General features: G+C 44.8%; 1 protein-coding gene across 1 annotated transcript in view; it reads right to left on the bottom strand.

The window, feature by feature from the left end:
• Positions 1-851: 851 nt before the first annotated feature.
• Positions 852-12,135, bottom strand: part of B9D1 (B9 domain containing 1) — a 58,379-nt gene continuing 47,095 nt past the window's right edge. The window contains exon 7 of the mRNA XM_075179257.1: positions 852-4,229. Coding sequence (XP_075035358.1) covers positions 4,102-4,229 — 128 coding nt within the window. The 3' untranslated portion in view covers positions 852-4,101. The remainder of the gene's footprint in view (positions 4,230-12,135) is intronic.

The raw sequence follows: 12,135 nt of genomic DNA on the forward strand, positions 1-12,135 counted from the left end.
ATATTGTGAGACTTGTACGAGAATTTTAGGTATACGTTTCTTTATGAGTCATTATTCAATGTCAACAGTCCCTTACAAAATATACATTTATTTTACAATTTATTATATTTAAGAAAAAAACAAACATTAGGATACTGTTCTCTGGAGAGCTAACAATTTAATTGGGGAGAAATGCACTGAAAAAAAGTTCCTACTATTTTCAAACAACAAATCTACCTAGAATTTCCGGTTGAAGAGTCAGAATTATAGTGTTGCTGTCATTTGACAGATAGCCTATGAGTAACTGAAGTTCACTGTGGACAGCGCTGAGTGTTGCCATGGTTACAGAGTTTGCTAAGGAGAGTCAGTTATTCAGAGTCTATCACAGTGAGTTTTTGAGCCTTTAATAGGCAATTTCAGGCAGAAGTTCTATTTCAAGTTTTTCCAGCATAATTTTTTAGAGCGGAATTGTCCTCAAAAAGTAGTTTGAAGCTTCACATGTCATTTTAAAATCACAGCGTTCAGAAAAATCAATCCAAGCTATTTAAAAGATTCTCCTGACTCCTAGGACTGGCTTTGTTGGACAGGCTTTTGAATTCTACATTATACTGTCACCTCTGGCTTAGATGTTAGTGTTGAAACAGAGAGATGAGATACACATATGGTCATCTTACTGCAGACGCTTCATGGAGAATGTACTGTAAATGAGAACCGTGGGCCTGATTCATTAAGGATCTTAACTTAAGAAACTTCTTATTTCAGTCTCCTGGACAAAACCATGTTACAATACAAGGGGTGCAAATTAGTTTTCTGTTTAGCACATAAGTTAAATACTGACTGTTACATACTGCTGCCGCTCATGTAATATACAGCAACCAGATTTTCCATTGTATTTTAATGATCTGGACAAATGATAGCTCCCATTGGAGCTCCCACCTTTACCAATGGAGGGGAATTTGATTAGAAACCAAATTTCCCAATCGCATGTGGTTGTAGGCAGCCCGTCCCGCTACCTCCTCTTTCAGATTCACTTCTGCATTTGTAGTTCAACACCAGCACTTAATTCACCTGAGCCCAGAGATAAACTCATTTCCAGGTGTACGCCCACTTCAGGGTCTACATTTTGAACCACCCACGAAATTGGTCCCGATGTGCCATCATCATGATTGAGTGAAATAAATGAGTTTACAACCAGCAATATTAATTCATTTAAATTAATGAAGGGGCTGGTTCTAAAGTGCAAGTTTACTATTCCCCATGTGCATTGTCCAGAGCATCCGCATACAGAAGCGCTTATTCATTTTATAGGGGGTGTTTCCAAACATAAAGAATTGGCGTGTACACTGCCCAACTGAAAAAACACCAGTGAAAACCCACACTTCTGTTGGTTCATCAATGAGCCTTAGGCTGGATACACACTACACTAAGTTTCTCCCGATAGGATATCGTTAACTATTTTATCAATGACTGAAAGTCCTGATCAGCATGAGAATTCCTGTGTACACACTATTGATGTGTTATACGACTTACTGTCAGATCTGTGCTCTTCATCTGTCATAACCATCGGCTAAAAGGATCGTGACTGCACACTCCATAGAGATCTATGGACACTGCCGATGCTGAGTGCAGACACTCTGCAGAATCTTCAACTTTGTTGAATCGCTGAACGAGATTTTTAGTCCAGTTTAAAATCAAATGAAACAATATGATGAGCTTTGGAATGATAATCGTTCATCGTTGGAGCGTACACACTAATGCGATATTGGGCCGAATGGCCGTTTATTGTACGATTGACCCGATCATCAGGTGACAAGCCTGTAGTGTTACCCAGCCTTACAGCTGACCAGTTATTACATAAGAGTAGACATCTATGGGCAAAGGATCAACCAATCAGAAGATTGCTTTCATTTTGCAGAAAAAGCAGCAGACCAATGGCAGAAACCGTCGGGTTGCTATGGACAACACCACCCTGGTTGCCGGTTCTGTTTTCATTAAAATAAATGTAGACCGTCTATTTCAAATGGAGTGAAGACTGTTTTGAATTTTTTTCATTTAATTAAAAATCAACTCATTTACATTTAGGAAACCAATTTTCATGTGTAAAACAGTAGAAATGATATATAAAATATGTAACAGAAAAGGCATTGATTAAAAACCCATATATATGGTGGACAGCGGTAAGATAAAAATTATACAGCACTTTGACACATACATGTAGCTGCATTGTTTTATCAAAGATCTAATCAATATATAAATACACTGTATTGTATTAGTGCGTAAAAATATTTACAAAAGACTACTATAATGTGGGTGGTGGCAGCCATTTTGTCAACCAATATTTATGAGAATCCTCAGTGATGTTATTGGTTCCTAGAGAACTGATCACCTGACTTATATCCTGGATATTGGTTCAGCTTACAAAATGGCTGCCTCCACTGTGTGCAGGCAAGAGGTGCTTGTAAAGAATTGTGACCAGGGCCTGAAATGGCCTTTTCGTATGATTTGGAATAACGCACTGTTTACAGCAAAGCATTCTGGGGGGAGACTCAATTAAAGAAAAATATACGTGATGTGTCTCCGAAACGGCCGTGGAGACACCTCACACGTAATTTTTGAGTGAAAAATCTGCTCACTGTTGCTCGCGCCCCATAGAGCTGCGGATATTTATACCGTACTAACGGTGAAAATGCGCAGCCGCGATGTTCTCAGGAGCATCGCGGCTAATTGAATCTCCCCCTGGGAGTTAAAGTGTTTAATATTTGGTATTCATATTCTGGATTGAAAGTTGTAAGAACATGTTGCAGTTCTCTCTTCCCCAACTCCTGTAATGACTAATTAGTTGCCTATTAATTCACGACCTGAGGGTATACAGTGACTAGTGAACACAAGGCAGCATGGGGCCGCAAAGGCCAATTAAAACACAAGATCCTGGCACCCCAGGACACAGAGATACAGCCAGATCTGTTGCCGAATCGTCTGTCATGTTCTACTTAGAAATACCATAACCACCAGATATACTCTCAGGCTTTTCCGCAACTGCAGACATCCATCTAAACGGTTCAGATTGGCACCAGAACAAACCATTTTGTGATGTCAGGGGTGCAATTGTTGTTTGTTTTTGCAAGTAGGAAAAGCATTATAGCTTTTGCATGCAGCACACAAGTACTGGACAGTCATCACTATGATTTTAGAGTTGAGTAAGAACATACCCTCCAAACTCTAAATCTGTCAGAACATTAAAAATGTACCCCCACCCCCCTGCAGACCAACAAGGCTTAACCAAAGTGCATGTTTGCAACTCCCACAGGGGTCTACTCCTAGATACCCTGTGTGATCAACTAAAGGCCCAACATAGAGAGGACCTGCGTTCATACACAGGGAGGACCTGCGTTCATACACAGGGAGGACCTGCGTTCATACACAGGGAGGACCTGCGTTCATACACAGGGAGGACCTGCGTTCATACACAGGGAGGACCTGCGTTCATACACAGGGGGGACCTGCGTTCATACACAGAGGGGACCTGCGTTCATACACAGGGAGGACCTGCGTTCATACACAGGGAGGACCTGCGTTCATACACAGGGAGGACCTGCGTTCATACACAGGGAGGACCTGCGTTCATACACAGGGAGGACCTGCGTTCATACACAGGGAGGACCTGCGTTCATACACAGAGAGGACCTGCGTTCATACACAGGGAGGACCTGCGTTCATACACAGAGAGGACCTGCGTTCATACACAGAGAGGACCTGCGTTCATACACAGAGAGGACCTGCGTTCATACACAGCCTGCACACAACTTGATGTAGCCACACATATAGGAATGCAGGGTTTGGGTGGCAAGCTGACGTCTGCGTTAACAAGCCCTAAATCACATCTTATTAAAGATACCACTCAAAATTTGTAAAAGTGAAAATGTTACAACATACTGGGAGTTTGAATTATTTTTTAAGTTTAAAACCTCTTCAACGTAAACTCCAAACAGTGAGATTTCCTCTTCTGATCTGAATCGTAAACCCTTTCCCTCTTCAGATGGATGGTCTGTGCGCTGCATGGAATATTAAATAGACTTCCACACAGATGAGGTTGGGAGGTGCAGACTGGGCTCTTCCTATTCCTTATGGATTGGAGGCTACGGCGGTGTTTGGAAGGTCGCTGGAGCTGCTGGTGTAGCCAAGTTTCTTCATATCCTTGGTCACCACGTTGAAGGATAGGGTCAGGAATCCTTGTGACCGAACTCTGGTGACTGTGACAACAGAGAGGAGAGGCGTGTAAGCACATTCATTTACACACAGCGGTACAATGAGTGTCAGAGAGGTGACAGAGATGAGCGATTGCACAGAGATTAAATGTAAGTGAATCGTTTTAGTCAATGATGTTTATGTCCACGTTTAGGCAAGGTGTGGTTCTCTAGCGGTGGCAGAAGTCTACGTTAGGTCTTGCTAGCAACATATGCTGAGACTTGTACTTCCACAACTGGAGAACCACAGATTTCCTACCCCTGCATTAGATCGGGACAAATCCTAATACACAAGTGGTCACAGAGCATCAATGATTATTGCATTTAGGGGTGATTTCTGTAGATATAGAGACAGTATAAGTGTGACGGGAGCACAGGCTACCAGTATAAGTGTGATGGGAGCACAGGCTACCAGTATAAGTGTGACGGGGCACAGGCTACCAGTATAAGTGTGATGGGGGCACAGGCTACCAGTATAAGTGTGATGAGGGCACAGGATACCAGTATAAGTGTGACGGGGGCACAGGCTTCCAGTATAAGTGTGATGAGGGCACAGGCTACCAGTATAAGTGTGACGGGAGCACAGGCTACCAGTATAAGTGTGACGGGAGCACAGGCTACCAGTATAAGTGTGACGGGGGCACAGGCTACCAGTATAAGTGTGATGAGGGCACAGGCTACCAGTATAAGTGTGATGGGGGCACAGGCTACCAGTATAAGTGTGATGAGGGCACAGGCTACCAGTATAAGTGTGACGGGGGCACAGGCTTCCAGTATAAGTGTGATGAGGGCACAGGCTACCAGTATAAGTGTGACGGGGGCACAGACTTCCAGTATAAGTGTGATGAGGGCACAGGCTACCAGTATAAGTGTGACGGGAGCACAGGCTGCCAGTATAAGTGTGACGGGAGCACAGGCTACCAGTATAAGTGTGACGGGGGCACAGGCTACCAGTATAAGTGTGACGGGGGCACAGGCTACCAGTATAAGTGTGACGGGGGCACAGGCTACCAGTATAAGTGTGACGGGGGCACAGGCTTCCAGTATAAGTGTGATGGGGGCACAGGCTTCCAGTATAAGTGTGATGGGATTACAGGCTACCAGTATAAGTGTGATGGGTATTGGATTATTTTGTTAATTCCTTGAAAATGACTGCATATCACTGGTATATGCGACCACACAAACAGGATCTACTGCTTAACCTTTATACTACAAAACAGTGTGACTGATAAAAACACAAATGATAAATAAATAGTTTCTGCCAAACTTCATGAGACTGCGGTTCAGGACACATCACTTAAACTAATAGGGCTATATCATAAACTATCAATTTAGCAAACTGCAGCGGGAAATCTTACAATTATATAACGAAACTGCAATTCTTTGTTTTTCTGATATTGTTCCCATTCACACACCATGTGCATCCCCTTGTGTGTTATTTCTGTATCTCATGTCACAATGCCTTAAAGAGCGTTGGGCATCTGGTCTGTCTAATTAGAAAGGGTGACATTTGCCAAACCCACAGTCAGCAGCTGAGCGCCGTGATGTCAGTTCTGATGTAAGAACACACAGGAACATGAAAAGTCACCTCAAAAGGAGCCTCCGAAATGCCCACCCTATTCTATTCATTTCACAAGACCCAGTCACACATTTCAATGCTTGAATAGTAAATGAATGCACAATATACTAAGTATTATAACTATATTAGTCACAAGCTTAGACTGACCATTAAAGTTACCACAAGATACACTGGCGGGCTCTGAGCCTAACGGGGCCTCATGTTTGACAGAAAATGTGGCTTTATTTCCCTCTGACATCAACTCGTCGACCAAACATCTTCAAATTATAGATTATTGTATATTTACGTTATAAAATATGTGGGACATAAAATATATTACTTCCAACTGTACGCTGGACCCTTATAACATACCTCTCAAAGCTATTCTCTCCGGCAGCGGGACGGGGCGTGGCTACGGCACGCTGGAGACATGGTCACGCCCCTGAGGGCTATCCGGCCCTGTTCTCTCCTCCCCACCCCTCTAAACCCCTTCATTTCCACGCGCAGGGCACCCGTTCACAGCTGAAACAGAGCAGCAAAATCTCCCCCAACTTCCGGGACATGGTGGGACAAAGCTGTCTCGATAACAATGGCAGGACAGGGGACATGCTTTCAAATTGTGATGGTTGGGAAGTTATAATGGAACGGAATTATATATGGAATTTAGTGGTGGGTTTGGAGAAATGGGGAAGTATCTTGGATACATGGATGGAGAACAGTTACAAGTGGAAAGCATTAGAAATCTGATGTATTAAGCATCACCGTGTTTCAAATAAAAAGCCGGAGGGAGACCTTTTAGTCCCAAAAACAATGAATGATGAAATAAGTTCCCAGAAATATTTATTAATACTTCCTATTTTCTAATTGACAGGGTAGGGTATGTGACTCTCTCTCTATACACATCATATAGGTCAGTACGTTTCTGCAGCAGACTTATTCAAAACAACTTTAACTTTATTTCCACTAAACAGCAACATAAAAAAACTATGTAATGCAGACTCATAAAAGGAGTTCCCTTGTAATGTTTTATATGCAGGATTGGCAGGGGCTGGCTGGCAAATGTTAACCTGGGGGTGGGAGGGAGGGCGAGACTCAGCTCAGCTGCCTATTAGGAACATATTAAAGGGAAAACAAGATTGCACGTAGCCCAGTGACCTGACCCAAGGTAGCCCAATAAGGGACTGGCCCCTGAGGATTGGGATGGATACAGCCACTCAGAGATTTCCTGTTTCATATCAGAACTATAAAACAATAGAGTAACGGTTCTCCAAAGCTTACATTTATAAGTGAAGATATATGTGCAACAGCAGATAGGATTAAGAAGCCGTACAATAAGAAACGGCACGAGTCAGTATGTAACAGGTGAAATTATGAGAACCTGGTAATATCAGTGATTCTATAACTGCATTCTGTACTGCTGCAGCGGCCCGCACTCCGCACTCTCCTGAGCTATCAAGTCTCCGTGCCGGAGCCTGTAACATCTGTTGTGATATCTACCGTTCGTTAGTCACACGCTTCCACAGCTAATCACACGCTTCCACCGCTAATCACACGCTTCCACCCCTAATCACACGCTTCCACCGCTAATCACACGCTTCCACAGCTAATCACACGCTTCCACCGCTAATCACACGCTTCCACCGCTAATCACATGCTTCCACACCTATTTACACGCTTCCACACCTAATCACACGCTTCCACCGCTAATCACACGCTTCCACCGCTAATCACACGCTTCCACACCTATTTACACGCTTCCACACCTAATCACACGCTTCCACCGCTAATCACACGCTTCCACCGCTAATCACACGCTTCCACCGCTAATCACACGCTTCCACACCTATTTACACGCTTCCACAGCTAATCACACGCTTCCACACCTAATCACACGCTTCCACCGCTAATCACACGCTTCCACCGCTAATCACACGCTTCCACAGCTAATCACACGCTTCCACCGCTAATCACACGCTTCCACACCTAATCACACGCTTCCACACCTAATCACACGCTTCCACACCTAATCACACGCTTCCACACCTAATCACACGCTTCCACAGCTAATCACACGCTTCCACCGCTAATCACACGCTTCCACACCTATTTACACGCTTCCACACCTAATCACACGCTTCCACCGCTAATCACACGCTTCCACCGCTAATCACACGCTTCCACCGCTAATCACACGCTTCCACACCTATTTACACGCTTCCACCCCTAATCACACGCTTCCACCGCTAATCACACGCTTCCACCGCTAATCACACGCTTCCACCGCTAATCACACGCTTCCACCGCTAATCACACGCTTCCACACCTATTTACACGCTTCCACAGCTAATCACACGCTTCCACACCTAATCACACGCTTCCACCGCTAATCACACGCTTCCACACCTAATCACACGCTTCCACAGCTAATCACACGCTTCCACCGCTAATCACACGCTTCCACAGCTAATCACACGCTTCCACCGCTAATCACACGCTTCCACACCTAATCACACGCTTCCACACCTAATCACACGCTTCCACACCTAATCACACGCTTCCACACCTAATCACACGCTTCCACAGCTAATCACACGCTTCCACCGCTAATCACACGCTTCCACACCTATTTACACGCTTCCACACCTAATCACACGCTTCCACCGCTAATCACACGCTTCCACCGCTAATCACACGCTTCCACCGCTAATCACACGCTTCCACACCTATTTACACGCTTCCACCCCTAATCACACGCTTCCACCGCTAATCACACGCTTCCACCGCTAATCACACGCTTCCACCGCTAATCACACGCTTCCACCGCTAATCACACGCTTCCACACCTATTTACACGCTTCCACAGCTAATCACACGCTTCCACACCTAATCACACGCTTCCACCGCTAATCACACGCTTCCACACCTAATCACACGCTTCCACAGCTAATCACACGCTTCCACCGCTAATCACACGCTTCCACCGCTAATCACATGCTTCCACACCTAATCACACGCTTCCACACCTAATCACACGCTTCCACACCTAATCACACGCTTCCACACCTAATCACACGCTTCCACCGCTAATCACACGCTTCCACCGCTAATCACACGCTTCCACCGCTAATCACACGCTTCCACACCTAATCACACGCTTCCACACCTAATCACACGCTTCCACAGCTAATCACACGCTTCCACAGCTAATCACACGCTTCCACCGCTAATCACACGCTTCCACCGCTAATCACGCGCTTCCACACCTAATCACGCGCTTCCACACCTAATCACGCGCTTCCACACCTAATCACGCGCTTCCACCGCTAATCACACGCTTCCACCGCTAATCACACGCTTCCACCGCTAATCACACGCTTCCACCGCTAATCACACGCTTCCACCGCTAATCACACGCTTCCACCGCTAATCACATGCTTCCACCCCTAATCACACGCATCTATTCCCCCCTCTTGCTCAGCGTCTTCTGCTCCTTTTCAGTGGGTATTATCATTAAAATGGAGAGAAAAATGTTTTAAAATCCTCAAATACATTGACAATATTGAAGAAAAATGATACTTACATTTGTTCTTTTTTTTTAGTTGGTTTGTTAATATATTGTTATTTAAATTTATGACCATATAAAAATTATGTCCGTTCTCATGTGATTACACATGTAGCAAGCATACTGCAAATGCTCCTAAAAAATACTTCAGCCTGTACGTGTGTCAGAGAGTATTTCCACCCCTATTCATATCGATATGTATCTTAAGGAAGGTTTGGATTTGAATACGGGTGAAACTAGGCGAAAGTTAAGTCCTCTTTTTAAACACGGAAATTACTCCCGATTTGCGTCTCGACTTGAATCAGGCCCGATGTGTGCAAAGGAGTAAGAGGGGAGTAATTGGGGTCAAACGTTTCTGTCTGTTTGTGTTTTTAGAGAACATGTGATTACCTGATACCCGGTGGTCTACAGGCTAGTAACATAACAGCCTTTTGTAAAGCTGGCAAATGTCAAACAGATATCTGCCCAGGGTGTAAGCTGCCCACAGTCTATGTACTTCTCCCGCTACAAGTGATGTTCCGCCTAACAGAAACCACAAAGGTTGTTTCTTGAGACGCTGCCACGAAAAAATGAACAGAAAAGTGAGATTGTAAAAGTCTCCCTGACCTCTAACAGAAACCTAAATGATAGATGTGCATCTCTTCTGGCTCCGTGCTGCTCATGTATTAAGATGAATGATTCTGCCAGTACGCCATCGAATCTACATTGATGTTCAATTGGAGGCTGTGCCCTGCTCCCCATCTGCTGAAAAATACCATCTGTGGTGAAGACGCAAGGCTACTCTGAATTACTCACCAGCCCGCTGCTGGAATTAAACGTGGGAAGAAAAGAGAGAAAATAAAGCCCCAATAGCTTTGTGTTTTGTAATTAAACACTTGTTCGGTTCTCTTCTTGATCATAATAATGAGCCTTTTAGCATCAGCCAATTTCTGCACTAATGGATTGGACAAAGCTCTTCAGTCCTGCTATCTAATGTCCACGGGACACTCCATACTTTATGAAGGTGACCTTACAGGCGCATTAATATGACAAGAAGATAATTACCATCTAACTTGTGTTTAATGTGTTCTCAAAGGGAGTGAATAACAGCTGGTGAATACACACGTCTACTATGTGGCAGCTACAGAAAGGACATTGTTAGACTTCAGAACCACCAAGTTACCTGTACGTCTTCCACTTATCTCATTAAAATGTATTTATTATGGATTTTATGTTTTTTCATGCGACTCTTTTTATATTTCAATAGGCAGTTTGTCTTCTGGCTCATTCCATGGCGCCTATGATGATGGGTTAGATGATGGAGTCCGCAAGTGAAACCCGAGAACGCCAATCACCGAGTGCCGGCATACACCATGATAATGATCAATGATCACCGCCAGCAAATCGATTCCAAATGGGGACCGCAGGATTTCTCTAGGTAATACAGACATGTAACTGCTTCACATGGAAGGCATGGGGATGAGAACAAGCTCTGGATGGATCAACCAACTGTACGGAATGTTGATCAGGAGGCGGCTTCCTGTCCTTGTTTTGCCCTTTCTTGGGTCTATCACAATCATGTTTAAGGATGAAACCACTAAAAGCATTTGATACACAGGGAATCTCAATAATGTCACCGTTTCCTCGTGCATTAATAGGCTGCACACTTTATAATTGTTGATGGGTTCAACTCGCAAAAGAGCTGCCTAAGAGATGTCACTGGTTCATAGTGAATTGAGGAGCTTTTTAAAAATCTTCACCACACAATATGCTGCATCCACTAAGTGAAGGTAATGGGCACAAGCTTAAAAAAAAATTAAGCAACTGATTCTTACCTGTAGGGTAATGGTCATATTTGAACATGATTCCGTAAAACTTCTTAACTTTATAATATATATCAAGCTAGAAAAAATAAGCCAATGGCGCTAGGTGATAATAAAATCTGTGAGGTGTGATGAAACCTAAACAATACCTATATTCATGAACGCAGTAGGCAGCTTCCTCGCTTAATAACACTTGTTTGCAAATGTCACTTCTAAAAATCAAAAATAAATAGAAAGTGCCACACGAAGTGCAGGTCATTTCAATATATAAAGTGTATGTAATGAATTGGCACCATTACATACACATCACAGCCCAATGTGGAGTTCAGCGTAGAGGTCACAGCCCAGTGAGGAGCTCAGTGGAGAGGTCACAGCCCAGTGAGGAGCTCAGTGGAGAGGTCACAGCTCAGTGAGGAGCTCATTGGAGAGGTCTCAGCCCAGTGAGGAGCTCAGCGGAGAGGTCAAAGCCCAGTGAAGAGCTCAGCGGAGAGGTCACAGCCCAGTGAGGAGCTCAGCGGAAAGATCACAGCCCAGTGAGGAGCTCAGTGGAGAGGTCACAGCCCAATGAGGAGCTCAGCGGAAAGATCACAGCCCAGTGAGGAGCTCAGTGGAGAGGTCACAGCCCAGTGAAGAGCTCAGCGGAGAGGTCACAGCCCAGTGAGGAGCTCAGCGGAGAGGTCACAGCTCAGTGAGGAGCTCAGCGGAAAAATCAAAGCACAGTGAGGAGCTCAGTGGAGAGATCACAGCCTATTGAGGAGCTCAGCGGAGAGGTCACAGCTCAGTAAGGAGCTTAGCGGAGAGGTCACAGCCAAGTGAGGAGCTCAGTGAGTAGCTCAGCGGAGAGGTCACAGCCCAGTAAAGAGCTCAGCGGAGAGGTTACAGCCCAGTGAAGAGCTCAGCGGAGAGGTCACAGCCCAGTGAGGAGCTCAGCGGAGAGGTCACAGCCCAGTGAGGAGCTCAGCGGAGAGGTCACAGCCCAGTGAGGAGCTC

This window comes from Mixophyes fleayi, chromosome 7 (assembly GCF_038048845.1).
Source record: "Mixophyes fleayi isolate aMixFle1 chromosome 7, aMixFle1.hap1, whole genome shotgun sequence".
Classification (NCBI taxonomy): domain Eukaryota; kingdom Metazoa; phylum Chordata; class Amphibia; order Anura; family Limnodynastidae; genus Mixophyes; species Mixophyes fleayi.